The 27428-nt window shown below is 51.9% G+C and overlaps 7 protein-coding genes across 16 annotated transcripts; 5 read left to right on the top strand and 2 right to left on the bottom strand.

The window, feature by feature from the left end:
• Positions 1 to 19: 19 nt before the first annotated feature.
• LOC114845619 (proton channel OTOP3-like) lies at positions 20 to 3034 on the top strand. 4 transcript variants are annotated; one of them, XM_029133837.3, is made up of 8 exons: positions 20 to 170; positions 257 to 743; positions 815 to 951; positions 1021 to 1079; positions 1490 to 1647; positions 1755 to 2434; positions 2504 to 2674; positions 2759 to 3034. In XM_029133837.3, exons 2-8 carry the CDS (start codon positions 287 to 289, stop codon positions 2927 to 2929), a joined length of 1833 nt encoding a protein of 610 aa, XP_028989670.1. In that variant the 5' UTR covers positions 20 to 170; positions 257 to 286; the 3' UTR covers positions 2930 to 3034. The 4 variants fall into 4 exon arrangements, with proteins under 4 accessions (XP_028989670.1, XP_028989672.1, XP_028989668.1 ...); XM_029133839.3 differs by having other exon boundaries at positions 21 to 170; positions 260 to 743; XM_029133835.3 differs by having other exon boundaries at positions 21 to 182; positions 260 to 743.
• Positions 3035 to 3725: 691 nt separating this feature from the next.
• LOC114845620 (proton channel OTOP3-like) lies at positions 3726 to 8227 on the top strand. 2 transcript variants are annotated; one of them, XM_029133840.3, is made up of 7 exons: positions 3726 to 4255; positions 4332 to 4468; positions 4734 to 4792; positions 4873 to 5021; positions 5175 to 5851; positions 7337 to 7492; positions 7566 to 8227. In XM_029133840.3, the coding sequence occupies exons 1-7, from the start codon at positions 3898 to 3900 to the stop codon at positions 7734 to 7736; spliced, it is 1707 nt and encodes a 568-aa protein (XP_028989673.1). In that variant the 5' UTR covers positions 3726 to 3897; the 3' UTR covers positions 7737 to 8227. The 2 variants fall into 2 exon arrangements, with proteins under 2 accessions (XP_028989673.1, XP_055360389.1); XM_055504414.1 differs by lacking the exon at positions 4332 to 4468 and having other exon boundaries at positions 4734 to 5021.
• Positions 8228 to 8890: 663 nt separating this feature from the next.
• On the top strand, positions 8891 to 13831 carry LOC114845621 (proton channel OTOP3-like). The gene is made up of 7 exons (XM_029133842.2): positions 8891 to 9289; positions 9366 to 9502; positions 9767 to 9825; positions 9908 to 10050; positions 10350 to 11026; positions 12970 to 13125; positions 13196 to 13831. Exons 1-7 carry the CDS (start codon positions 8932 to 8934, stop codon positions 13364 to 13366), a joined length of 1701 nt encoding a protein of 566 aa, XP_028989675.1. The 5' UTR covers positions 8891 to 8931; the 3' UTR covers positions 13367 to 13831.
• hid1b (HID1 domain containing b) lies at positions 13421 to 19718 on the bottom strand. 2 transcript variants are annotated; one of them, XM_029133833.3, is made up of 19 exons: positions 19582 to 19718; positions 18924 to 19073; positions 18505 to 18675; positions 17930 to 18052; positions 16942 to 17048; positions 16744 to 16860; positions 16450 to 16681; positions 16323 to 16379; positions 16110 to 16250; positions 15841 to 15931; positions 15625 to 15776; positions 15463 to 15541; positions 15225 to 15389; positions 14940 to 15158; positions 14753 to 14865; positions 14596 to 14679; positions 14434 to 14525; positions 14137 to 14295; positions 13423 to 14066 (listed from the first exon to the last, which is right to left on the bottom strand). In XM_029133833.3, the coding sequence occupies exons 1-19, from the start codon at positions 19645 to 19647 to the stop codon at positions 14003 to 14005; spliced, it is 2382 nt and encodes a 793-aa protein (XP_028989666.1). In that variant the 5' UTR covers positions 19648 to 19718; the 3' UTR covers positions 13423 to 14002. The 2 variants fall into 2 exon arrangements, with proteins under 2 accessions (XP_040924361.1, XP_028989666.1); XM_041068427.2 differs by lacking the exon at positions 18505 to 18675 and having other exon boundaries at positions 13421 to 14066.
• On the top strand, positions 19599 to 22018 carry LOC114845625 (tyrosine-protein kinase receptor cam-1-like). Of its 5 annotated transcripts, none has more exons than XM_041068429.2 (6): positions 19599 to 19734; positions 20609 to 20807; positions 20875 to 20944; positions 21256 to 21409; positions 21663 to 21811; positions 21879 to 22018. In XM_041068429.2, the coding sequence occupies exons 2-6, from the start codon at positions 20751 to 20753 to the stop codon at positions 22016 to 22018; spliced, it is 570 nt and encodes a 189-aa protein (XP_040924363.1). In that variant the 5' UTR covers positions 19599 to 19734; positions 20609 to 20750. The 5 variants fall into 5 exon arrangements, with proteins under 5 accessions (XP_040924363.1, XP_055360394.1, XP_055360397.1 ...); XM_055504419.1 differs by having other exon boundaries at positions 21229 to 21409; XM_055504422.1 differs by having other exon boundaries at positions 19606 to 19734; positions 20646 to 20807; positions 21229 to 21409.
• A 102-nt stretch (positions 22019 to 22120) lies between these two features.
• On the bottom strand, positions 22121 to 23697 carry LOC114845624 (endonuclease domain-containing 1 protein-like). The gene is made up of 2 exons (XM_029133846.3): positions 23428 to 23697; positions 22121 to 22912 (listed from the first exon to the last, which is right to left on the bottom strand). Exons 1-2 carry the CDS (start codon positions 23695 to 23697, stop codon positions 22292 to 22294), a joined length of 891 nt encoding a protein of 296 aa, XP_028989679.1. The 3' UTR covers positions 22121 to 22291.
• A 135-nt stretch (positions 23698 to 23832) lies between these two features.
• LOC114845622 (UDP-glucuronosyltransferase 2C1-like) lies at positions 23833 to 26739 on the top strand. The gene is made up of 2 exons (XM_041068428.2): positions 23833 to 24317; positions 24762 to 26739. Exon 2 carries the CDS (start codon positions 24771 to 24773, stop codon positions 26361 to 26363), a length of 1593 nt encoding a protein of 530 aa, XP_040924362.1. The 5' UTR covers positions 23833 to 24317; positions 24762 to 24770; the 3' UTR covers positions 26364 to 26739.
• The last annotated feature ends 689 nt before the right edge of the window (positions 26740 to 27428 follow it).

Genomic DNA, 27428 nt, shown 5'->3' with positions numbered 1-27428 from the left:
GCCACTTACCAACTAGCTGCTACCAGCGATAGGAGTGACGTTCCACGTTTATGAGTCAGTTCCTGCTGTCGATGCAAACAGTGATAAACCCTTTCAAAGTAAAGCCGCGCTGCAGCTCGGCAAACGCCGCGCTCCGGTCGTTTGGGGACATGAGGCCAACTTTGTTCCATGTGAGGAAAAAGGTCAATGTGAAACGCGATACCTTCAAGTTAAAGGTGTGTCGTTATTGATGTTATTAATGTAACCACACCTTCAGCAGTGAAGGCAGAGCGAGAGGATCACCACAATGGACTGCAGCATGTCGGAGAAACCCCTGGAAGCTGAATGGAAGCTCAAAGACGAGGACAAAGGCCTAAAGACGCCGAAGAACGTTGTTAGAAGAAATACAAAGGGGGAACATGGAATGAATCCAGATGTTGGTAAAGATTTGGATTGCGTGAGTCCCACCAGCGATGGACTGGACAGTGAGACCCAGGAGCTGGACCCGGTGGTGGTTTGGGTTCCCAGCAAAAGGCACCTGGTCAGCGGGCTGCTGGGCCTGAACTTGTTCCTGCTGGGAATGGCTCTGGTGGCAGGACAGGCCCTGAACCCGGAGGGCTTGAAGCACGAGGAGCCGGAGGTGTTCATCGTGCTGCTGATTGGACTCGGCCTGCTCTGGATGCTCTGGTACCTGCTGTGGGCCAGGAACCGGCTCGGCATCTCCCCACATAAAGACCACCACGCCGGGGGGGTGACGGTCATGTGTAGGTTTCTAAAAGTCTAAACTAGAGTGGTCCAAACCAGTTGGAGTAATGTTTCCTCCCGCTCTGTCCAGTGGTCCTCCTGCTTTTTGCTGCAGTCAGTCTCCTGCTGTCCGTCTTCAAGATGGGCTACTTGGTCAGTCTGAAGGCATGCATGCCCACCGTGGTCCTGATCACTCCATTCATGGAGGCTCCCTTCTTGGCTCTACAGGTGAGTGCGTGGCAAAACTCCCTACAGCTGCCTGAAACCACGTCAAACCTCTGTCTGTTTCTCTTTTAGACATATTTACTGTGGGCTCATTGTAAAGACTGCATTCACAAACACAAGCTAATCACCAGGTACCGTCTCCACGTGGTTCTAGCGTCTAAAAGTCGCTTCCAGCCTCCGGTTGACGTGTGTGTGTGTGTTTGTGTGTGTGTGTCTGTCTGTTTGTCTGTGTTTGTGTGTGTTTGTCTGTGTGTGTGTGTGTCTGCTTGTGTGTGTCTGCGTGTGTGTTTGTCTGTGTGTGTCTGCTTGTGTGTGTCTGATGTGTGTGTGTGTATGTCTGTGTGCGTGTGTATGTCTGTGTGCGTGTGTATGTCTGTGTGCGTGTGTATGTCTGTGTGTGTGTGTCTGCATCTGTGTCCTCGTCTGCGTCTTCGTCTTTGTCTGCATCTGTGTGTGTGTGTGTGTGTGTGTGTGTGATTCTGCGTCTTCATCTGCGTCTGCATCTGTGTGCGTCTGCGTCTTCGTCTGCGTCTGCCGGCAGATTTGGCCTGATGCTGATCCTCTCAGCCGACCTGCTGATGTGGCTCAACGCTGTCACCGACGACACCATCCACGAGGAGATCGAGCTGGAGAAAGCAGCCAGAGGCGAGTCCAGCAACGCAACAGCCGACAAAGCAGACGCCTCCTACAAAGCAGCTGGTGGGTGTGAGGCATCAGGCAGCTCCTGAGCGCCCTGTGTGTCGGTGCAGTAGTTGGAGCTGAAGCCTCAAGTCTGAGGACCTGACGGCTGCTGCTTCTGCCTGCAGATAATTCCACCCTGTGCGAGTGCAGTGCAAGCGCAGCCTGTCTCATCTTCCGAAAAGGCTTCGAGGTCCTGTACCCCTTCAACATGGAGTACTACCTGATGGCGGCCTGCATGGTGTACGTGATGTGGAAGAACGTGGGGCGCAGCACGGGCCCAGCCCACGGCCACGCGACCCACACGGTCACGCTGCGCGTCGCCTACGGCGGCGGCGGCGGCGTCTACGGCCTCGCGCTCGGAGCCCTGGTGCTCAGCGCCGGAGTCACCGTCTTCGTGCTGTACCAGGTGTGGGTGAGCCACCCCCAGCTCCGGCTCACCGCCTTCCTGCTGTTTTACGGCTACCACCTGGCCGTCATGCCCGTCATGTGCCTGTGCTCCCTGGCCGGGATGCTGATCCACCGGCTGGAGAGGAGGGCGCGCGAGGCGGCGCACAACCCCACGCGGAACCTGGACGTGATCCTGCTGGTGGCTGCAGCCGTGGGCCAGTTCACCATTTCCTACTTCTCCCTGGTGGCAGCTCTGGCGGTGGGGACGGAGGAGCTCCTGGGGGACCTGGACCTGTCCTTCTCCCTCCTCAGCCTGCTGGAGCTCATCCTCCAGAACATCTTCATCATCGAAGGCCTCCACAGGCACCCGAGCCTGCTGGCCAAGAAGAAGGAGAAGCGGAGGAGCACCGTATTCAAGGTACCGGATGACGTGGATGTTTAACAAAAAGACTCGAAACGGTCTGTTTAATGAGAAACTGTCCCACAGCTGAAGAAAAAGGTGAGCGAGCCGACAGAGGAGAGGAAGACGACTGACGTCTCACTGCTAGAAGCTGACGCAACAGCGCCCCCTGCTGTTCAACAGCAAGATGGGACGAGTCCTTGGACCAAAAGAGCGATGCAGGAGATCTGTGCTTTCCTCATCCTATCCAACATCATGGTAGCGATGGTGTCAGTGTGTGTTTCAGTGTGAATCCTAGTTACCGCCTTCATGTAACAGAGTGACTTCTGTTGATCCCTCCAGCTGTGGATCATTCCTGCCTTTGGGGTCCACCCTCAGTTCGAGAACGGTCTGGGGAAGCAGTTCTTCGGTCTGACCGCCTGGTTCGTGGTGGTGAACCTGGGCCAGCCGCTGGGCGTCTTCTACCGGATGCACTCGGTGGGAGCTTTGATGGAGCTGTTCCTCACTGCCTGACTTTGGACGTGAAAACTGCTCCTGGAGAGAAGAGACGAGAGGTTCCTGGAACACGCGGATGTTTTACTTCAGTAAACAAGCCAATAAAATAATTTAATACTCAAAGTTCCTGCACTAAAATTCAACATTTAAACTGTTACAACTTCATGAGCCAAAGACACTGACGCAAAGCTGCAAACAAGACGCAAACATTTAGAAAACTGTTTCACTGTTTCAGCGGCACAGGAAAATAAATATATAAAAAGACTTTCAAGAGCAGATTTGATTCTGATCTTGGAATTATTGGGTTTTATTCAGGTCTTAAGGAATATGTTTATATTACTATTAGATTCTTGGGTCCAGGTTTTTAGGTTCTAGTTCAGTAACTGGGGCGTGTTGACGTGACACTGGGCTGTTTGTTGTTGCTACAACCTGCCCGTCGCACACATAAAGGCAGTCTGCTGTAATGAACCACTGTGTCTGTAAAGCCTCTAATTCACTGTAGAAGTGTTTAGCATTTACACGTCTGCCAACAGGAGCTTTACGTTTTAGTCGGTCTATTTGCAGTAATGTCTTATGTGAGCAGCAGCCGCCCTTCTCCAAACACACCTGACGTGTGAGTTCCACCATCACCGCTCTCATCTTTGAGGACACAAATCGATCCTTGGTTGTTGAAGGATGTGACTGACCTTCTGTTCAAGCTGCTGCGCGACACAGTGTGAGGTTCCTGCTGCAAACAAGGCTCCTTGAAAAGGTCACTGAATCAGGGGCTCAGCCACGTTCTGCTCCTGTTGTTTGTGGTGGTTAGGCAGAAATAAAAAGGGGCAGCACCAGCTCATCCTGTCGTTCTCATTGGAAGGGAAAGTGGCCACACCTACATCAGGGTGGAAAGATGAGCATCAGCCCAAGCCTTCATAGGCTGAAGCGTAGCATGTCCACCTCAGTGCGAGCCTGACAAACGGACAGCTTTAGACAGCTAAAGGTGGAAGATGACCGGTTACTGTGAAGCCGCTCAGCTGGACTCATTCTCTGCGACACCCAGGAGCCGTGGCAGCGATGGACCGGACGACCAGATCCGGCCGGACAAGCAGGATTCCATTTGGGATCCCAGCAGGAAGCCGCTGGTGCCCGGACTCCTGGGAATGAACGTGTTCCTGCTGGGAGCAGCTCTGGTGACGGGACAGGCCTTCAACCCCGACGGCCTGAAGAAAGCCCAGCCCCAGGTGTTCATAGTGGTGCTGATGCTGGTCGGCCTGATCTGGATGCTCTGGTACCTGCTGTGGGCCAGGAAGCAGCCTAACATCAGTCCACATAAAGACCACCACGCCGGGGGGGTCACCGTCACCGGTAGGTTCTGTTTGTGCTAGAAGGATGCGTGTGAGTTCCCTCCATCATAAAGCACGTGCCTCCTGCTGTGTCCCAGTGGGGCTCCTGCTGTTCGCTGCAGTCAGTCTGCTGGTGTTCATCTTCAGGGCCGGCTATCTGATCCACGTCAGCAACTGCACACCTGCTGCTGAGGTGCTGTCTCCGTTCATAGAGGCTCCGTTTGTAGGACTGCAGGTAACGACAGCTCCACGGACAGGATGCGCTAACGCAGGACAATGGAGCAGCAGGGTCATAGACACAGAAACAGGTTCAGTGGGGTTTCAGGTTTCCACCCACAGACATCAACATTTCCAAAACGAATGAAGTGAAGGTGCACGCATTGTAAACAGCAGGAGGTTTCACTGAACAACCTCATCAGCCGTGAACACGTACAGCTGGTTTCTGACTAATGAATCTAAAATGACAGTGTGGAGTTGAAGCTGCTTGATTCTTCTTGCAGACATATTTACTGTGGGCTCATTCCAAAGACTGCATTCACAAACACCAGCTGATCACCAGGTACCGTCTGTCTGTCCGTGTCAGTCTACAGGAACTTTCCATCTTCACCTTTCACTATGTGAGTTTCCTCTTTCCTGCAGCTCTGGCCTGATGCTGATCCTCTCAGCCGACCTGCTGCTGTGGCTCAAGGCCGTGACAGAGGACACGATCCACAAGGAGATTGAGCTGGAGAAGGAAGGAAACGCAGCCATAAACAAGGTCACACAGGCCCATGTGTCTCACTATGAAGGTAAACCTGACTCTGCTGCTCAAAGTGTGACCTCCTATCGGACGCCACGGGAACAACATGGGCGGTTGGAGCGATTAGTGCTCAGTCACTGATTCCTTTATGCAGCTCTACCCTGAGCATCATGTTTTAATAGTGATGTTTTTCCTCCTGCAGGCAACTTAACCTTGTGTTCATGCCCCGCCAGTCCAAGCTGCCTGGTCTTTAGGAAGGGCTTTGAGGTCCTCTACCCCTTCAACATCGAGTACTACCTGATGGCAGCCTGCATGGTCTATGTGATGTGGAAGAACGTGGCCCGCAGGGTGACTGCAGGCCACCACCACCACCACGCTTCTCATAAGGTCACCCTGCGCATGATCTACGACGGTGGAGCGGTTGGCCTGGTCTTTGGCACCGTGGTCCTCGCTGCAGGAGTGACCATCTTCGTCCTCTATCAGATCTGGGTCAACCGTCAGGAGCTCCGTCTCACCTCCTTCCTCATGTTCTACGGCTACCACATAGCCGTCATGCCCCTCATGTGTCTGTGCTGCTCGGCCGGCATCCTGGTCCACATGCTGGAGAGGAGGGCGCATCAGGACGGACACAATCCCTCCAGGAAGCTGGACGTGGTCCTTCTGGTGGCGGCGGCCATCGGCCAGCTCGCTCTCTCCTACTTCTCTCTGGTGGCGGCAGCAGCTGGGGAAGCCAATGAGCTGCTGGAGAACCTGGACCTCTCCTACTCCCTCCTCACGCTGCTGCAGATCATCCTCCAGAACATCTTCATCATCGAAGGCCTCCACAGGCATCCAGAGCTGTCGGCCAAGAAGAACAGCACGTTAGGAAAGATATTAAAGGTGGGGGCATCACTAGCAGTTATGGGCCCTATGAAAAGAAGTTGGGCCCTGCAATTTGGAAATAGTACTAACCAACACTGATTATCTCAGTATGTTGGTGCTAGAGTGTGATGCTGGTAATATCACGTTTTTTTCAGTAGGGAAAAGCGTAAGCTATTGAATTAGAGTGTGATGCCTTTCAGGTAAAGAGGCAAAGTGTTCAAAGATAGATTCTGTAAACCTGTCAGAGTGAGAGCTCCTTTCTTGGACCTTGGAAAGTAGTTTGAGTTAGCGCTCATAACGCTCTTGTCAAATACTGTAGCGAATCTTGGACGCATCTTCCCTGTTTGTAAGCTAGCTAGCTAGCTGGAGTCAAATTAGGGTCAGATTAGATCTGTGCGTGTGTAAACCGATCTGTACTTTAAGACTTAGTGAGGCAAAACCATGCTTACACTTATAATTTAGGGTGTTAAAATTACGCACAAATCATGGGTAAATTTACAAGTAAAATAACGTGACCTTAATTTGCCTCCACGCTCTGATTGGCTAATGAACAAGGAAGTTGTCGCAGTGCTTTGACGTGGAACAGCAGATTGTGAAAGCTCCACAAGCAGCAACAAGCGAGTCCACTAACTGATGACTTTATTTATATTTAATGATCAGACAGACATGATGGCTCATGTTTATGTGTATGAAGTGTGACATTACTCTCGTGATTTGCGGAGGTGATGCAGTTGCGCGAACATTAAACTGGTGTTTCTTTCATACATCAATGTAGCATGTTAGCTGACATGCTATTAGCAATGCCATGCTATGTTATGATGCACCTGGAGTTAAGGTGGGTCAGAGATCATCTTCTGCAGAAACACTGGGCATCTGTGTCCTTGTAGACGGTGTTGATCAGCAGGAAGCACCAAGATCCTGCACTAAAATCCAAGCCTGTCTAACAACTGCATTACATATCAGGCTGTTTAAAAGCATTGTTAAAGTAAACATGTTTATTGTGGTCTGAAACGATCACACAGAATCACAACGGCAGCGCTACTGGAACATATCCACCTTACCTCCAGCTGCATCGTAACATAGCATGGCATTGCTAATAGCCTGCCGGCTAACATGCTACATAACGTATGATAGAAACACCTGTTTAATGTGCGAGTATCAATTTCACAGAGCCGTCATGTCTGTCTGATCATTAAATATAATTAAAGTCCTCAGTCAGTGGACTCGCTTGTTGCTGCTTGTGGAGCTTTCAGGATCTGCTGTTCCACGTTAAAGGACTGCGACAACTTCCTTGTTCATTAGCCAATCAGAGCGTGGAGGCAAATTAAGGTCATGTTATTTTACTTGTAAATTTAGCCACGATTTTCTGGTAATTTTAACGCCCCAAATTGAAGTGTAAGCATGGTATAGCCCCACTAAGTCTACAAGTACTGTACAAGCGTCCACATCTGGACCCTCTGAAAACAATAAGGTTTCACTGACAAACCCCACTCTTCCCCACAGCTTAAAAACAAAGCAGCACAGGAGAAGAGGACGGATACGGAGCTGCTGGACGGCAGCGCATTGGCCTCGCCTGCTGTTCAACAGGAGGAGAAGAAGTCACCGACCAAGAGAGCCATTCAGGAGATCTGTGCCTTCCTCATCCTCTGCAACATCATGGTAGCGTGGTGGTGGTTTGTTAGGTAAAAAGGGCTGGATCTGCATTCAGTCACGTCCTGCCTCTCTCCTCCAGCTGTGGATCATTCCTGCCTTTGGGGTCCACCCTCAGTTTGAGAACGGCGTGGGCAAGCAGTTCTTTGGCTTCACCGCCTGGTTCGTGATGGTGAACCTGGGCCAGCCGCTCAGCGTCTTCTACCGGATGCACTCGGTGGTGGCGCTGATGGAGCTGTTCATCACTGCCTGAGCGTCAGAACAAGTCAGGCCACAAGTAGTTGACATGTTTCAGAGCGCTGTGGTTAAGTGGCTGCTATCAGGACAAAGTACTCAAGATGCAGAAGCGTTCACAAACAACTCAATGACTTTTGATTCTGACATTATCACAAACAGTGGGTCAGAGATGGTTCAACAGCCTTTTACTGGTTTAGCTGCTCAAGGTCGAGATGAGTGATCTGGTCCAGTGGTTCTAAACGTTCACCAGTAGAGATGTTCGTGCTGGTTCTGCCAGGGTTCTCCAGTCTGGGTTCTCCGTCTGGTGTGGATGAGCCGTCGCGAGCTCCGCCTCACACATGGCTGGATGCTGATCCAGCAGCTGGAGAGGACGACACAGGAAGGGCCACGCAGACAACGTGTATCCTGGACTTGATCCTTTTTGCGACGGTTATATAAGATTCATTTACTTAAGCTGCACAGATGTCTGAAGATTAAACAGATACACTGTGTCTGAAATAGTCCTGACATTGAGTCATGTGTTTTTATTCTTGAAGTCTGTTTTTGTGCACTTTGGTATGAGGACATCTCTGTTTAAGTTCAGGGAGGAGGCCAGAGCAGGTCTGAAGGAAACTACACTTCCAGTTGAGTTACCTGGAGCCAGGCAGCGGTTCTAATAAACATATAGACCAACTTTATACAATTACAGGAGTTATAATTCAACAGACTCTGAGTACACGTCAACCAATCACTGATTGTAAATGACTTCTTAAGAAGGAAAATTGGACAATGTGTGTCGTCTCAGGCTTTTCCACGGTTTTAGTTTATGATCATCATATTATTCTATTTAATATGTCTAAAGATCCTACAGTGTTTGGAATTCAGGCTAAACAGACAAATTTCCCTTCACGAACGTCGCTCGCTGCCACAGACAATAAATAGTCGGAGGCTTGAATGTTAATTCACAAAGACTCTGCTTCACTATTTAGTGGTCGTGAAACAAGCAGGTAAAAAGGTAATGAAGCAGAGTCAAGCAGACATGACAGGTGACGCCCACTTTCCCTGAAAGGTGTGTTGTTTTCAGAGTAGAGGAATGTGAGCCAACCACAGCAGGGCGGAACCGGCAGACAAAGACGAGCTCCACCACCACCGTCTGGACGCACGCCTTCACATGCTGCACAGTTACTGTCTGACAGCAGCGAACTCCGACACGGATCCTGAACCAGAGGACGATGACCCGAGACGCCGGAGCCACAGAGATGGAAACCTTCTCTGACACACAGAGAAGCCCCTCCAGCGACGGACCAGACGACCAGATCCAGACACACGAGGACCATTCCATTTGGGATCCCAGCAGGAAGCCGCTGGTGTCCGGACTCCTGGGAATGAACGTGTTCCTGCTGGGAGCAGCTCTGGTGACGGGACAGGCCTTCAACCCCGACGGCCTGAAGAAAGCCCAGCCCCAGGTGTTCATAGTGGTGCTGATGCTGGTCGGCCTGATCTGGATGCTCTGGTACCTGCTGTGGGCCAGGAAGCAGCCTGACATCAGTCCACATAAAGACCACCACGCCGGGGGGGTCACCGTCACCGGTAGGTTCTGTTTGTGCTAGAAGGATGCGTGTGAGTTCCCTCCATCATAAAGCACGTGCCTCCTGCTGTGTCCCAGTGGGGCTCCTGCTGTTCGCTGCAGTCAGTCTGCTGGTGTTCATCTTCAGGGCCGGCTATCTGATCCACGTCAGCAACTGCACACCTGCTGCTGAGGTGCTGTCTCCGTTCATAGAGGCTCCGTTTCTAGGACTGCAGGTAACGACACAGCTCCACGGAAGGGACGCACGGGAATGAAGCAGCAGGGTCAGAAGTTTTTAGTGACAAAGTTACATAATATGAAAACTGGTTTTACCAGCCCCAGAGAGGAAGAACCCCATTTAACATATCGTTGACTTTTCATACTGTAACTAACAAAAAGCATCAACAAGCCGTTGGACTCAAATGTTCACAGCAGCGTTGACAACATTTCATTGGTGACTGATCTGATCTTGACGTGTAATTAACATGTTTTGTTCTCAGACATATTTGCTCTGGGCTCATTCCAAAGACTGCATTCACAAACACAAGGTGATCACCAGGTACAGAGCAACACATGCACGTTGGGAGCATGTTAAGCTTCAGGTCACTGGAGGAGTCACTCTCTGCTCTAACTCCCTGCAGCTCTGGGCTGATGGTGATCCTCTCAGCCGACCTGCTGCTGTGGCTCAACGCCGTGACGGAGGACACGATCCACGAGGAGATCGAGCTGGAGAAGGCCATGAACAAGACGAAAGTGACTGAGGACGATGGCACCGATTACGACGGTAGAACTAATTCAGAGGAGGCGACACATTTAGGGTTAACTGACGTGTTGAGCACACACAAGCCTGTCTGTACACGCAGCTCAGCCACTAGGACAAATAGATACACACTCATGGGACTCCCGCTGTAGGGAGTAGCTCCTAACGCTAAGCCAGGTATCGCTGCCAACCTTCTGATCCACTGTTTGTCTTTCTTTGAAATAAGTCTTGGTAAAAGGAAACTCATAAAACTTGTCCTGGCTGCGTTTATGCAGCTCTGCCTTGAGCATCATGTTTTAATAGTGATGTTTCTCCTCCTGCAGGCAACTTAACCTTGTGTTCATGCCCCGCCAGTCCAAGCTGCCTGGTCTTTAGGAAGGGCTTTGAGGTCCTCTACCCCTTCAACATCGAGTACTACCTGATGGCAGCCTGCATGGTCTATGTGATGTGGAAGAACGTGGCCCGCAGGGTGACTGCAGGCCACCACCACCACCACGCTTCTCATAAGGTCACCCTGCGCATGATCTACGACGGTGGAGCGGTTGGCCTGGTCTTTGGCACCGTGGTCCTCGCTGCAGGAGTGACCATCTTCGTCCTCTATCAGATCTGGGTCAACCGTCAGGAGCTCCGTCTCACCTCCTTCCTCATGTTCTACGGCTACCACATAGCCGTCATGCCCCTCATGTGTCTGTGCTGCTCGGCCGGCATCCTGGTCCACATGCTGGAGAGGAGGGCGCATCAGGACGGACACAATCCCTCCAGGAAGCTGGACGTGGTCCTTCTGGTGGCGGCGGCCATCGGCCAGCTCGCTCTCTCCTACTTCTCTCTGGTGGCGGCAGCAGCTGGGGAAGCCAATGAGCTGCTGGAGAACCTGGACCTCTCCTACTCCCTCCTCACGCTGCTGCAGATCATCCTCCAGAACATCTTCATCATCGAAGGCCTCCACAGGCATCCAGAGCTGTCGGCCAAGAAGAAAAGCACGTTAGGGAAGATATTAAAGGTGGGGGCATCACTAGCAGTTATGGGCCCTATGAAAAGAAGTTGGGCCCAGCAATTTAGAAATAGTACTAACCAACACTGATTATCTCAGTATGTTGGTGCTAGAGTGTGATGCTGGTAATATCACGGTTTTTAGTTCAAATCTAGCTGTAGGACTACAGTATTTGTTTTGACAGTATTTGAAGTATTCAGTCAAAATTACATTAATTTTATGTTCAGTAGCGAAAAGCGTAAGCTATTGAATTAGAGTGTGATGCCTTTCAGGTAAAGAGGCAAAGTGTTCAAAGATAGATTCTGTAAACCTGTCAGAGTGAGAGCTCCTTTCTTGGACCTTGGAAAGTAGTTCGAGTGAGCGCTCATAACGCTCTTGTCAAATACTGTAGCACATCTTGGACGCATCTTCCTTGTTTGTAAGCTAGATTTATGAGGGCGGTCGGATAAGTACTTAGCCTACAAAAAAGAATTTGGAAAAGTGGCAATTTATTTTTCAATATAGTCTCCTTTTAGTTCAATACACTTGACCCAGCAATGCTCCAACTTCTTTAACCAGTCGGAAAATATGTTTTCTCGAGGTCTACGAAGTAGGCTTCCGTGGCGGCAATGACTTCCTAATTCGATTCAAATTTCTGCCCGGCAAGTGATTTTTTCAAGTTTGGAAACAAAAAGAAGTCCCACGGGGCCAAATTTGGAGGATACGGTGGATAGGGCAGCAGTTCGTAGCCCAATTCGACCAATTTGTCCATCGTGAGGGCAGAGGTGTGAATCATTGCGTTGTCATGGTGGAAGAGCACTTTTTTCTTTGCCAAATAGGGCAGTTTTTTCTGCAATTCGGCGTCCAATTGGCACAATAATTCTAATAGTACAGCCCTGTGACCGTTTTGCCCTTCTCCGGGTAGTCGATGTAGATCACACCATGTGAGTCCCAGAAAATGGTGGCCATCACCTTTTCGGCCTTTCAGAGCATGTTCTCCAAATGAAGTCCACTGTTTGGACTGTTCCTTGGTCTCTGGTGTGTACCAGTGGATCCAGGTTTCGTCAACGGTCATGAAACGATACAAAAAACTCCTTCAGATTGCGCTTAAACAGCGTCAAACAATGCTCTGAAGTAGTCTCACGGTTGCACTGGTTGTCCGGAGTGAGCAAACGCGGCACCCATTGTGCTGACAGCCTTCTCATGCCCAAAATTTCATGCAGGATATGACCTACGCATTTTTTTGAGATGCCTACTGTCTCAGCTACCTCACGCACCGTCAATCGACGGTCTGCCAATACAAGAGCGTGGATTTTTGTTACATTAACCTCCGTGGTGCCTGGGCGTGGCTCATCAAAAACCGATGTGTGACCACGTTGAAATTCGTTGAACCAATTTTTGATGGTCGCCATCGAAGGAGAAGCGACACCGTAGACAGCATCAAAGCGCTCTTTGATTTCGCTGCGCGATTTCCCTTACAAATACAAGAACTGGATCACCGATCGATATTGCTTTTTTCCATTTTTCTAAAATCCACGGACACGCCCACTTCTACACGCTGTCAAAATAGAAGTACAAGTCCGATTCGGCTAAAATTTCAACAGTACCTGTCTAAGAGAATGTACTACACAAAAGTAAATTTTTCTTGTGATAGTGGCGCCATCGTGCAGTGAGGCTAAGTACTTATGGGACCATCACTGTATATGGAGTCAAATTAGGGTCAGATTAGATTTGTGCGTCCGTAAACCAATCTGTGCGTGCGTAACCAGATTTGTACTTTAAGACTTAGCTGCATCGTAACGTAAATAATAATGTAAATTTAGCCACAATTTGTGCGTATTTTAACGCCTCAAATTAGTGTAAGCATGGTATAGCCCCACTAAGTCTACAAGTACAAGCGGCGCCTGTGACACATCTGGACCCTCTGACAACAAGGAGAAGGTTTCACTGACAAACCCCACTCTTCCCCACAGCTTAAAAACAAAGCAGCACAGGAGAAGAGGACGGATACGGAGCTGCTGGACGGCAGCGCATTGGCCTCGCCTGCTGTTCAACAGGAGGAGAAGAAGTCACCGACCAAGAGAGCCATTCAGGAGATCTGTGCCTTCCTCATCCTCTGCAACGTCATGGTAACGTGGTGGTTTGTTAGGTAAAAAGGGCTGGATCTGCATTCAGTCACGTCCTGCCTCTCTCCTCCAGCTGTGGATCATTCCTGCCTTTGGGGTCCACCCTCAGTTTGAGAACGGCGTGGGCAAGCAGTTCTTTGGCTTCACCGCCTGGTTCGTGATGGTGAACCTGGGCCAGCCGCTCAGCGTCTTCTACCGGATGCACTCGGTGGTGGCGCTGATGGAGCTGTTCATCACTGCCTGAGCACTGGGCCGCGTCATGGAGGGCTTACGTTACGTTTACGCTACAGGAGCAGAATATGTGGACGTCGCTGCTGCTCCACGCGTGATGGTTTGAGAGCTTCCAGCTCCACACTCTGATCACCAGCATCTGGTTACTGTTACACAAACTATACTGTTAAAAGTCAGACATTGGAATCACTGGGATAAAGGAAAAAAATATTATTATCCATAAATAAACTGAAAAACTGGACATGAGTGATTAGATGCTGCTGGAGGTTGTTGAATGATGATGATCAGCTGCTTTTGGATACGGTGTATTTTATGTTAGTTTCTTTTCATTACAACAGTATTCCTCAGTTTTTCTGTGTTGAGGAGAAAATATCTAAACTAAAATTAAATTTTATTAGGTAATACTCGTGAATACTACTGGTGAATGTGCCATGTATTTAATTCATCTGCTCATATTAAAGTCTTTTTTTCATGTGCAGCAACTTATTTATTGACACATTTGCACTAAAAAAACAAACAAAAAAAACAAATAGAAACCCGTCTGTTTAAAATAAAACCAGGACGAGGACAGAAGCTTCTCTGATCATCGTCTTGTTGCTGCTGAATGTGTGAAAGGAACAAACGGGATCCCGAGTCTTTGTCCGCTGCTCTAAATCCTCTGGATCTCAAAGAGCCGGATGTCTGTGTCGTACCAGATGGGAGGGTCCACGTTGCTGTAACGAGGTGAAGGCGTGTGAGCATCGAGGCAGCAGCAAAACCGGCCGAAGGCACGCGCGTTCTCACCGCAGGTAAATGACGCCCCACATGTAGGTGCGGAACCACATGGCCGTGCCGGCATTGGCCTGGTATTTCCTGATGAGGATGGGGTGTGGAACCGGCAGCAGGCCCACGAGCGTGCCGTGCTGCAGGAACTTCAGGATTTCTGACTCGTCCGTCAAACCCCTGAGGAAACAACAACAACCACGGCTTCATGTGTTTCATAGCGTCAGCTGCATCAGAGGAGGGTTGATGTTCAGCTGGTGGTCGGTTTAAGCCACCGTAGCTGTGACTTAAAGGGCCACCTCTCCTTGTCCTTCTTACTTGTCAATGCAAATCTTCTCCACCTGAGGGACCAGAACCTGCAGCAGCCGCATTATGGTCTGCAGAGGGAGCTTCGCCTTCCAGCACAACACCTGAAAACACGCAGCTCAGGTCAGAAACGCCTCCTGTCAGAACCCAGTAAAACCTGACCCCTCCTCTCACCCAGTCTGGGTCAGCGCTCCAGGCCGCCGGCGCCGAGACGCTCGACAGTCGGGTCCTGGCCGGGTCCGGCTCCGCGTGGTGAACCTGGCAACAACATGACAACATTGTGACTTCCCCTGCATTCAGCAGGCGCCTGCTGAAACACGGCTCCTCGTACCTCCGCGCCGGACTCGGCGTCGCTGGCTGCGGCCTGAGGGCAGTCTGAATGTGGGACAGCCACCATGGTCCCATCCTCACCCACCTGGGATTTCTCTGTTATCTTATCGATTCCTGGGGGACAAGACTGTGCGCATTAAAATGGGAGCTGCCTCCTGCTTCACTGACGGCTGAAGCACAGCTGGTACCTGGAGTGGCCTCTAAGCTGGCTTTGAGTGTGCCGGGCTCAGCGGGCGCCGCTGCTTTGGACCCCTCCATCGACTCCTCTATGGAGCCGCTCCTGGAAATCCCAGACTTCCTCTTCCTCTGCAAGGCCTTGTGAATAAAGGCTGCGTCCGACGGCAGGTTGGCTAAATGATGGAAGACGTTCCGCTTCCGGATGATGGCGTAGACCAGGTTGAAGTTACCTGTGAGGGAGACGCAGGTTGGTGCCGCGCGTGTTACAGTCATAGTCATCAACATCAGGTTCTCACCATCAAACTGATACTGGATAATGTTGTTGAAGACCTCCAGCAGGAAGAAGACCAGGTGGTGGTTCTGAGGGTTGGAAAACAGGAACCAGGGAGTAGAAAAGGCCTCCAGGAGGTGGAGCAGCTTGTTGGCAGACACCATGGAGAGGCTCTTCAGATACGGGGAGACTGGACAGGAGAGAGAATAAAGTCCAGCAGTTCGACTGCTGAGCCACCAGGGGGCGACGTGTGTGATACTCACTGTTCACTATGATGGTGAGCAGGCAGTCGAACAAAGGCTGGAGACGCTGGTGGCCACTGGTGATGATTTTGTGGAAGATCTGAACATGAGAGAGAAAAGAGTCTGAATCCAGAGATGCTCTGTGGCGTAACCACGGTAACAGCAGCTGCTGAGCCGTCTCACCACGACCAGCAGGTCGGCGTGGGTTCCGGTGAACACGGGGACGTCCATGGGGACCCGCAGCGTGTACGGCTTGTTCAGACGGACGCCGAAGTTCCGCTCTCCGCTGAGCAGCAGCAGGATGAAGACGCCGATGTGCATGAGACCCACGCGAGCTGCAAACAGGGGACGGATGTGAAGCTGTGGGACACAGCGGTCAGACGAGAGCGTGGGACTCACACTGGTCGGCTCGGGCCTCGTTCAGGTAGAAGAGGATGGGGACGAGCATCTCCAGCACGTCGCTGCTCTTCAGGACGAAGAACAGGAACTTCTACGAGACACAACCGAGCCACTGGGTCAGACCAGCAAGGAGAACGGGTCCAGAACCAGATTCAGGCTGTGACCTCCCAACTAGATGATCACCGTAAAGTATGATACACATATGAAGTGGTACGTTCATTTAAGCGGGTCCAGTTGGGGGGACACCACACACAGAACTCGCTTCAAACCTTGTTGAAGTCACAGAATTTCCAGAAGAGGATCAGCAGCTCCTGGTGGAACTGGACCTTCTTGGTGGAGTGAGGCAGGTACGTCTGGACCAGGGGGTTGTTGAGCAGCTGAGCCAGACCCTTGAGGACGAAGCTCAAGTCCTGAGGAACAGGAAGGAAACCCGTTACCGTCCCGCTGTTCAGAACCAAACCACGAACTGCTCTTCACTGCACCTCTTCTCTGTGGATCCGGGAAAGATAGTTCACAAACAGGTTTTCGGGTCCGGCCGCCTGAAACAGAGGATTTGAAAGGTGTATGGTTTGTTACCACCATGAATGGGCTCGTTCAGCTCCCACGTACGTCCTGCTCGGCCTCCGCGGCGGCGCCGCTGGACGGGCTCAGGGCTCTGAGGGCGGCGCCGGCCGCCGACCCGCCATCGTGCTCCAGCGTGACGACGAGGATCTGCAGCGCCTGCTCCACCAGCTGCTCCCGGTGGTCCGAGAACAGCAGGTGGTTGTAGGGGAAGCCGTAGCCCACCGGGTCGTAGGCGCACACCACGTTGAGCAGCGAGGTGAAGAGCGGCAGCGCGTGTCTGGAGACGCAGCGGGTCAGGAAGCAGCACACAGCAGACGCGGCGCCTGTGACGGGCCTCACCTGTTCTCAGCCGAGCAGAAGAAGGCGACCCAGGGGTTGAGGCCTCGGCTCTCGGAGGAAGGAGGGAGGTACATGGCCTCCGAGAAGCAGGTGAGGAGCAGCTTCAGCAGCTCCGTCCTCGAAGAACCACATGGAGCGTTACACAGAGTCGGGAGGAGGCGGAGCCCGCCCGGAGCCGGGCCCCCTGCTGGGACTCACCTGTTGAGGTCGTGGGTGAAGTTCGGAGGCGGCGACTGAGCGAAGCCCACGCCGACCTGCCAGATGAGCTCGCAGCTGTCGATGGAGCGGACGTCCTCCGCCGCGTCCTGCAGCAGAGACAGGAGCTGTGGGCGCCGAACGAGCCTGAGCCCACACCTCAGCACAGATAAGAGCCGCTGCAGGAATAGAGGCGACGACGTGTCGCTGCACGAGCAGCAGAGCACAGAGGTCTGAGCACGACCCGCCTGACTGCAAACATTGTGAACTGGCCCTGAAGCTCATTGAAGAACAAATTCACGTTCCTGTAAGTAAATAAGTAAGTGTGTGTGTGTGTGTGTGTGTGTGTGTGTGTGTGTGTGTGTGTGTGTGTGTGTGCATGCGCATACATATGTCTGCGTGTGTGTGTGTCTATACAGTAAGTGTGTGTGCGCCTGCGTGTGTGTGTGTGCGTGCGCATACATATGTCTGTGTGTGGTGTGTGTGTGCATCTGCGTGTGTGTGTGTGCATCTGCGTGTGTTTGTGTGTGTGTGCGCCTGCGTGTGTGTTTGTGTGTGCGTACATATGTCTGCGTGTGGTGTGTGTGCGCCTGGGTGTGTGTGTGCATCTGCGTGTATGTGTGTGTGTGTGTGTGTGTGTGTGTGTGTGTGTGTGTGTGTGTGCGCCTGCGTATATGTAGCCTCTGGCCACTTTCCACCTCCACTGCTGCTGAGTGCGGGGCCTGACGAGTGAAGGCAGCACCTGTTTGCTCAACAGCTGCTGGACAAACAGCCGCTCCTCCGTCTCCCTCACTGGGAGTCACTCATTAACTTAATGAGCGTTGACCGGGTTGAGCCCAGAGGGGAACCTGCCGGGCCCTCGTCTCTGAGCACAGGCCTCACATCCTGCCTCCTGGTCCAGGGTTTGACTTCCCCTCGCTCCTGATATGGGACCCGTTCTCATTCTAACGCGGGACAGACAAACGCGTCACTCGGCGGAGTTCTGACTCACTGAGCTGCTCTTCTTCTGGGTCTGGACGGTGAAATCTGGGCAGAACAGCAGGTCAGAGATGGCCAAGAGCAGGGACTCAGCCAGAGGCCGGGCCTCGTCCTCGTCGCCCTCCTCATCCAAACGCTAGGGGAGAAACGCTGTTAGACACTGACGGAAGTTCCCTTCTAACACCACATACAAACAAGGCAGTTCAAACTGGGTCAGAACCAGCACCAGTAAAACCAACTCTGCAGCCCTGTTTTTACCCCAGTCCCACACTTTTAATTAAGGGACATTCGATCCCTCCTTAATTCATCCACCAGTGAAGGGGAGACAATATGTGCAGTGTTTGGACTGTGGTCCCGGGCGAGCAGGTAACCAGAGAACTGGGGGGGGCAGGATCTAACAGTCCAGACCCGGGTCAGGATCAACAAACCAGAGCAGCATCAGTGCTCATCGCTGTTGAACGCTGCAGCACATTTACAGCATCTTTTATAATCTTAGCATACAGATCATACACTGGTCCCAGATCAACGCTCCGCTTTGAGCGGGAAGAGAAGCGGAGGCTGCTGACCGCTACCGGACCTCGGCCGTACCCCGGCTCTGCCGGCGCCCGGCACCGTGGACCAGAAGAAGCCCCTCCAGTCTGCGTCCTCGAAAATGTAGGGCAGGATGCGGGTGAGCAGCCGCGTGCAGTTCAGGAGCGTCTGCCGCTCCCTGTCCGAGGGGCAGCCGGACTCGGCTCCTTGGACCAGCCTCTCCACCGCCTGAGGAAACACGGCTGGTCAGCGCTCTCACGTGCAGTCTGGGTCAGTGTTTGACCTTTAACCTTTACAAGCTGTGGGAACAACAAACAGCAGCATTCCTACGTTTGACTGTAACCAGGAGGAAGAGAAGCGACACCTGACTCTTTGTTATTAACATTGTGTCTTGTTGAACTAAAGACGCCTGGACTCAGTAAAGTCTAAAACCCCCTTAAAACTCACGATGTGTAAAATGGCCAACATCACTTCACCTTATAGCAGAGGGTTGCCAGGTTTGACGGGGACTCCTCTCTGACGGCTCGGATCTCGGCCGCCGGAACCAGAGCGAACACGTCCTGCACAGAGGTGGAGGTTTCGGCCCAGAACTGGTCCCAGAAGGCGTCGTCCGTGGCTTCGACCGGCTGCAGGAGGAAGACAGTCAGTCCTCCAACTGAACCATCGCGGTTCTGCTGTTACATCTATTATTGTTTCTGTCACTGACAGCACATGGTGCGTTTGATACTATTATATGCAGTGGTGCATTATTAGTATAATATTTTTAGATTATAAGCATAATATGATGGGTTATGTGAAAACTCCTAACTCCATCACCTAAAACGCTGCCTTTTAACTTTAACGTCTGAGGCTCCTCATCAACAAACAGGCCTCTTCCACCTGTTCTCCGACACTAACTCACTTCCAGTTTTCTAATTCCTCACTTGCTCAAGTCGTCTTGGACCGTTTCCATAAATAAACAACTGAATGATCCAAAACGTTTTCAGAGAACTCCTCGTCTTAAGCTGCAGGTTTCACGTGTCCGTCTCCGTCTAAACGTCGCTGCCATCTGGCACCAACTTTATCTCCTTTAACCACAAACGCGCCACCAACGCTCGTCTTTGCGCTCGCGCTCGCGTTGCCGTGGGAACCGACCCGCGTCTTGGTCGTGAGCTGGATCACCGCCTTCCTGAAGTGAAGCTTGGTGTCGGCGTTGCCCATGTTGTGTGGCCCGAACCTGCTCCGTCCCTTTGGATCCGAGCTGAGGATAATCTCCTCATCCACCGCTATCAGCCTGCTGCGCTCCCGGTGCGTTCACGGCTGCTCGTAAACTTCAACGTCCGAACTGCTGCGGCTGTTGCTTTCACTCCATGTGACCATGAAATTGATTGTGTTGAAATTATGCGGCGCTGTTTCACTGCAACACGACAGAATGTTTGTTTTATTACATAAAAGCACAAACACCCACACTAATTCAAAGCATGCACGTACAAACATGACATTATAATAAGAGAATAACTGCCGTAGGCCACCATTCCCGCGGCACGTAAACGCATCACCGGTCAAGCAGGATTCAGGCGACTTCCGGGATCCTAATGTACATATTTACTTTCATTCAAGTTCTTGACTGTAGAAATGAACAGTTGTTTCCACTTTCACGTCTAACAGAGACAGAATGAAACCCGATGCTGTTGTTCATCTTCGTCATCCACTTCATCACCTTCACCACAGGCACCATAACAAGCAGTTTTAGTCTTGGTGTTCACACTGAACCAGACTTAGTGGATACTTCAGGTGCAGTCGGAGTAAATGAGGTGTGGCTGATTCTCGCAGAGCAACAGTGACATCCAGTGAAGAACAGTTGCTACTGTCATTTATACAAACTGTTTCAGTAACAAGGGGGCCGGTTTCAGTGAGTTTGGGTTTGTTGTGTTAATTTATGTCTTCAAGTTCAAACAATATCATATTCTGTGCTGTTGTGAGACAAAATTTCCCCATTGTGGGACTATTAAAGTTCTTATTCTTATTCTTATGTTATGTCTTCAAGTTCAAATGCTGACGTCTGATGACACGTTCATCACTGTCACTGATGTTCAGCTGAAAAACGGAGGCATTTTTTCCCCGTTTGCATCTTCCTGTAATGTCAGAAATCCCTCCAGGACGTTTCTGTTGCGTTCTCCAGGTGAGCAGCTCCGTGTGATGTCACTGCCCCCACACAGACTCCTGCTCTGCTCAGCCAATGGCGCCTCCTTCCTGAAGCCAGCTCAATAAAAGCCTCCAGCAGGTTCAGGCGGCGTCTGTTTGGCTCAGTTGGTGCAGAGGCGATGACAGGCGCTGCTGTGCTGTTTTGGGCCCTGGCGGCGCTGTCCACGTCTCAGGCGGTGAGCGATCTGTGCATCCGCCTTCATCCATGCTCATAACAGTTCACCTGACGTTCCGTGTTCACAGGGGTCAAAGCGTGCGGTTCTGTCGTCTTCGTCTTCGTCTTCGTCGTCCTCCTCCTCCGATGAAAGCTCAGGTGAGTAAAGTCGTGTTCATGGATCTGGTCCTGGTTGTGATGAGCATGTGATGTGATCGGTCAGGTGGGATCTGTCTGAACGGAGGCTCATAGTGTGTGTGTGTGTGTGTGTGTGTGTGTGTGTGTGTGTGTGTGTGTGTGTGTGTGTGTGTGCTCTGAGGTTTGTGTGAGTCGGTGTGTGTGTGTGTGTGTGTGTGTGTGTGTGTGTGTGTGTGTGTGTGTGTGTGTGTGTGTGTGTGTCTGTCACGCTGTGAGGAGGGTAACGAGCTGCTCTCTCTCACCAGCATTTAACAACCCGGCTGTTCCTTCAGTGAACAGGGCCCAGTGCTACAAGGGCGTTGGGCTTCACTACAACGGCACCGTGTCGAGGTCCGAGAGCGGCCGCGAGTGTGAGGCCTGGAGTGCCGACACCAGGAAACGACACCTGTCAGCAGACGTGAATGCAGGGAGACACAACTACTGCAGGTAGTCAGTGTGTGTGTGTGTGTGTGTGTGTGTGTGTGTGTGTCTGTGTGTGTTTCTGACTGTCTGTGTGTGTGTTTGTGTGTGTGTGTGTGTGTGTGTGTGCAAGTGTGTGCGTGCGTGTCTGTGTGTGTGTGTGTGTGTGTGCGCGCGTGTGTGTGTGTGTGTGTGTGTGTGTGTGTGTGTGTGTGTGTGTGTGTGTGTCTCCCGGCGTCTGGAGCTGAGTCACTGTGTGGTTCCGTCTTGTCTCCCTCAGGTCTGTGGTACCGGTCTCAGTACCTCCGCGAGGCCCAGGTCGACGTCCTTCCAGACGATGTGTGTCGACACCAGGACTATTATGGCAACATGATCACAGAGAACATGTTTTGTGCCGCTCGACCCGACTGGAGCCAGGACGCGTGTGGGGTACGTGGACGTGCCGGGACCCGAGCCGGTTGCTAAACACCAGTGTGACGCTGTGGTGGCTCCACAGGGAGACTCTGGGGGCCCCTGGTGTGTGAGCTGCAGCTCCGACCCGGCGTTTACACCCGCGTGACCAGTTACAACAGGTGGATCGAGGAGAAGACGGGTCTGAGGTCCATCGGCGCCGGAGCCGCGATTCCTCCCAAGTGATTGTCAGCGTCAACATAGGGTTGAATCGTCTTATGTTCAAGGTTTAATTCTTATGGTTTTAAAACAAGCATATGTTTTTATTGTCATTTACTCACCAATAAATGTTTTCTGTGAATTTTATTATTGTTTCTACTTTTTGTTGCATATATTTCATCTTATTTACAGATCACTGTGTTTACCTTCTTTCACAAACTGACCCTCGTTTGCTGCTTCGTAGTCATCATAGCGCTGCGAGGCGCCTCCAGTGGTCAGAGCCCTCTGTCGTGGCCCGGGTCAGCGTGATCCGAGGCACTGCTCATAGAACAGGCTGAGCTCGGCGCTGACCCGGTCCCTCAGGTACATCTCCAGCGTGTGCAGGGGCATCCTCCGCACGTCGTACCCTCTGAACTGCCTCTTCGCCGCCTGGCTGACCGGGACGATCTCCTCGCCGCTGCTGGGGTCGTTGCGGCCCACGGCGCCGTAGGTGGGGAAGGTGCCGCTCAGCTCCTGTGGGAGGCTGTGGTTGTAGTGGGGGCAGCAGTAGGCTGACCACAGGTACTCGGGCACCGCCACCCGGTGCTCCTTGAGCCAGCGCTGCCCGCCGCGGTAGGGGATGACGCCCGTCACTACGTAGGCGTCTCCCAGACAGAAGGCCCCCAGCGTTTTGTGGACCGCCTGCTCCAGAACCTCCCAGGGCCCGTCGTTGGAGCCCACCTTCTGAGGGACCACGTTGGTGAGCGTGAAGGTGGCGGTGCGGGCGTCGTGGCTCCGGTGGTGGAGGCTGGGGTTCAGGTGGCCGCGGGTGTAGGTGGAGTTGATGTAGTCCGGCTCCACGGCCTGGCTCTGCACCACGTTCTGGTCCACGGGGCCCGGAGGGAAGGGGATCATGTCGCCGGCAGCTCGGGGGTCGGCCAGCTGGTGGGAACAGAGTGTGGCAGAATGAAACGCTGACAGGACGCTGCTCAGCTTAGCTTGGAGTCAGTGCGGTTTGTGCACTCACTGCCTCAGTTCACGTTCGGTTCCTCGTCTTTGGATTTGAAAGGACAGAAAAGCTCAGTTTACTGGGCCAGACGTCAGGAAACGCTGGAAATGAACCCACTGCCATTGCGCAGTGTTTTTCTCGTCACTATTTGTACAAACACTGGATCATTAGTTGTTTTGTCGGAACATGTGAATCCTCCTCTTTGTTTAAACCTGCTGCTGCCTCTAAATCCTCATTTGCACCACACTGTCAGACACGTGAATTGAGTTGTGGTTTAAAGCATTTGGTTCTGCTACTTCCTCATTCTCTTGTTTACATAAAACCCGTGACCACGGCGTCACATGCTTTAAATAACAAAACCAAAGCTGGCTTAGTTTAGTGGGTTTGTTCCTCCTTTTCTCTCCTTTGAGCTGATTTCTCAGCGTTTCAGATCTGTTACACCTCTCACCTGAGGCTCGTACTTCCAGGACGCTGCCGGCCTTTTCCCGGCAGGTGCTGTGTATAGATAAGCTGAGAACCACGGCGAGCGGCGAGGCCGGCTGTACAGCGTGGCGAAGTGGTGCTGGTTGGCGTAGCGCTGGCAGATCGGGGTCCCTGCCAGACCTTTGGGAGGCCATGACCTGTAGAAGAACTGCAGGCAAGGAGCGAAGTCCCCAACGTCGGCTCCACACAGACTCAAAGCCAGGACGAATGCAGCCAGAGCACAGAAGGCGGACATGGTGGTGGCAGACAGCTGTGGAGGACCAGAGACGGGGTCTGCTCCTCAGGAGAACACTGAGCACGTGAAGTGAAAGCAGAAGCTGAGGCGTCAGCATCACTGGCCTCAACAGGAAAGACTGGTTGTGACTGGAGAACTTCACTTAAAGACACAGTGAAGTGGATGAGAATGATTCAGCCGTTACCAGACAGCAGGCTGCAGCAGGTAGCCATGGAGACGGACCTCGCCTCAGCCTGGAGCTTTAATTACTTTGAGCCTTGGTTGGGTCAGAACTGACAGCTGGTCTGTTAGAATCTAGACATCAGCTGTAAGAACTAAAGTACAGGTACTATGACGATAAGGATGCTCGCATTCATGATCAGCGTTTCTCTCCAGAACCAGCTCTGGTTCTGGAGAGAAACGCTGATGTTCAGACCTTGGACCCGTGCTTTGTGCTCCTGTTCTGCTGGGGGAACCACGAGCACATGTTTGGCCCCCACCACCACAAGTCTTAATGAAAGCCAGTAATCGCTTCCCTGCAGTCGCTGGGTTCACTGGGATCAGAGAACATTTCTCCAGTCAGACAAAACCTTTCTTCTCTGCCCATGAAGCGATGTTTGACTGACACCAAACGGCTCGAGGTACTTTCAACACGTTTGGATTTATTTTGTTCTTCTCCTGTATGTGAGGAGCAGTTTAGCTCGTTAGCTAAGCGTCTGTTAGCTAAGCGTCTGTTAGCTAAGCGTCTGTTAGCTAAGCCTCTGTTAGCTAAGCGTCTGTTAGCTAAGCCTCTGTTAGCTACGCCTCTGTTAGCTAAGCGTCTGTTAGCTAAGCGTCTGTTAGCTAAGCGTCTGTTAGCTAAGCCTCTGTTAGCTAAGCGTCTGTTAGCTACGCCTCTGTTAGCTACGCCTCTGTTAGCTAAGACTCTGTTAGCTAAGACTCTGTTAGCTAAGCCTTCAGCACATGTACTGGACTTTAACCCGTTTCATCTAAAAGCAGTTTAATGCCCAGCATCACATCGTGCTCTGAAGGCTGACTGGACGTTTGTTTGCCTTCGTAGTTACTGTCTCTGCTTCTTTCCTCAGAGTTAACACATGGGAAACCTCTCAGGTCCTCGTTTTCTACTTCTGGCGCTGACTTTCTGCCTGATGGTGGCGTCCTGCGTCCATGCTGGAAAGATCCTCGTCTTCCCGGTGGACGGCAGCCACTGGGTCAATATGAACCTGCTGATCAGGAACCTCCACTCTCGGGGCCACGAGGTCACGGTGGTGCGCACGGCCTCCAGCTGGTACATCCAGGACAGTGCAGCACATTACCGCTCAGTCACTGTGACCCTGCCGGAGGCCATCGCCATCGAGGACAAGGACTTCTTCATAACCTTCCTGACCAAGATGCTGGAGATCCGCAGACAGGGAGCGTCGCTGATCGGCTTTGTGAACTTCTACTGGGAAATCCTTGACTCCCTGTCCAGAATCCACCAGCAGGCCAGCATGTTGGGGGTGGAGATGTTTGAAAACCACACTTTGATGCAGAGCCTCCGAGACGCTGACTTTGACGTTGTGCTCCTGGACCCAGGTTTGCCTGTGGGGGTGCTGGTGGCCCATGAGCTGAAGCTGCCCATGGTGTTTAACGTGAGGTGGATAACGAGCGGAGAAGCTCACTTCGTGGTGGCTCCCTCCCCGACGTCTTACGTTCCCGTGTCTGGACACGCTGTAACGGATAAGATGACATTTGTGCAACGAGCCATGAACCTGGTTCACTACATCCTCAACTCGTGGCTTGACAGGTTTGTGGTGTGTCCTCACTATGAGCGACTGGTGCACAGGTACTTCGGTCCAGACGTGAACTTCTACCATCTTCTACAAGGGGCCGACCTGTGGCTCATGAGGGCCGACTTCGTCTTTGAGTTCCCCCGGCCCACGATGCCAAACGTCGCCTACATCGGCGGGTTTCAGTGCAAACCTTCGGAGCCTCTGTCCTCAGAGCTGGAGGAGTTTGTGCGGAGCTCAGGGGAGCACGGCGTCGTCCTCATGTCTCTGGGTACTCTGGTCCAAGGCCTGCCCACAGACATCACCTCAGAGATAGCCGCCGCCTTCGCTCAGCTGCCTCAGAAGGTCGTATGGAGACACGTGGGGCAGCGTCCACGCAACCTGGGAAACAACACGGTGCTGGTGGACTGGATGCCGCAGAACGACCTCCTGGGTCACCCACAGGTCAAAGCCTTTGTAGCCCATGGCGGCACCAATGGCATCTACGAGTCCATCTACCACGGAGTACCGATCCTCGGCATCCCGCTCCTGTTCGACCAGTTTGAGAACGTTCTAAGAATCCAAGCGCGAGGAGCCGCTAAGATGGTGGACGTGACCCAAGTCACCCGGCAGAACTTTCTGAAAGCCATACAAGAGGTCCTTCACAACCCGTCCTACAGAGACAACATGAAGCGCCTGTCGGCCCTCCACAGGGACAGACCCCAGCATCCTCTGGACACGGCAGTGTTCTGGACCGAGTACGTGATGAGACACAGAGGCGCCGCCCATCTACGCAGTGAGTCCTACAGGATGTCCTGGTTCTCCTTCTACTCTGTAGACGTCGTGTGCTTCCTGTTGGCTTCGGCAGCGGCGGTGGTGGGGCTGATATCGGTCCTGTGCTGTGGACTGTGGAGGAAGAGGAAACCCAAACAGGATTAGGGTCAGAGCAGTCACTGAACAGCGGGGGTCAAAGGTCACACGTCTCCCGGTGCCAAGCATGTTACCTGTTAAACCCAGAGCAGAGCAGCTCATTTCCTTCTAGGATCGTCCACAAAGAGTATGTGTTGGTATTTGTACCACACAGGACAGTTCTGGTCATCAGAGATCAGACTTTAGAAAACGCTAGAAAACATGTTTGTGTCCTGATCGTTGTGAAGCAGCAGATGCAGAGCTGCTGTGGTTTTCCTGTTATTTCTGATCAAAGAGTATCACGATACCTCATTAGCTCCGTCTTATCTTTACATCAGCAGCCGGATTCATCCTGAGCTGGAAGCTTGTACTTATACACAGAGAAATACTAGCGATGTGTACTAATAAAAACATGACAAACACTTTATTGGTACTCTAATTTTATACTTATAGCACAGTCTGTGTAAAAAATACTTTATATCTACATTATTACAATATAATTGTTATACCACAGCATCATCAGGACTCACCTCAGGTAACGTGGCTCCAGGTTCAAGGTCCAGAAGAATCAAGATCATCAGCACTGACTTAGCTCTGTAAATGCCTGTGACCCTGAATGCCTCCTTACATCTGGTCTAAACGAATGTTAAACTACAGGTTTCCTGCTTGTAAGTCTCTCATTAAAACTCAACTAAAACTAACGAATTAATTAAGTCCAGCCTATAAAAAAATAAAGAATCCCACCTTTCCTGTAGTTCAGCCATCTGAACACCAGGGGGCGGTGCTCACTCACTCACTGAAGCTTGGTACAGATTTGATACAATTAAGGATTTATTATGTTAACACAGCGATTAACAGGAATAAGTGCATTTATAAGTAAACGTCTAACTAACACCAGGACAACGTCCTCCGGCTGCAGCTGCTGCTTCAGCGGCAGGAAGCACGTATGAGCTTCTCTGCAGCCACTACCTCAATGTGAGTGTTTAAAGCCGGCCTTCATCAGGTTGGAGACGCTGCTCAAACATTACATTATCACATTTAGGGGCCAGAAAGTAAAAGCACTCAATGAACCAAACACTATTTGTGTTGCAGAGT

Source organism: Betta splendens, chromosome 19, assembly GCF_900634795.4.
Source record: "Betta splendens chromosome 19, fBetSpl5.4, whole genome shotgun sequence".
Lineage (NCBI taxonomy): Eukaryota > Metazoa > Chordata > Actinopteri > Anabantiformes > Osphronemidae > Betta > Betta splendens.
Note: the sequence above shows the minus strand (reverse complement) of the source record. Positions and strands in the feature narration are given on the sequence as shown.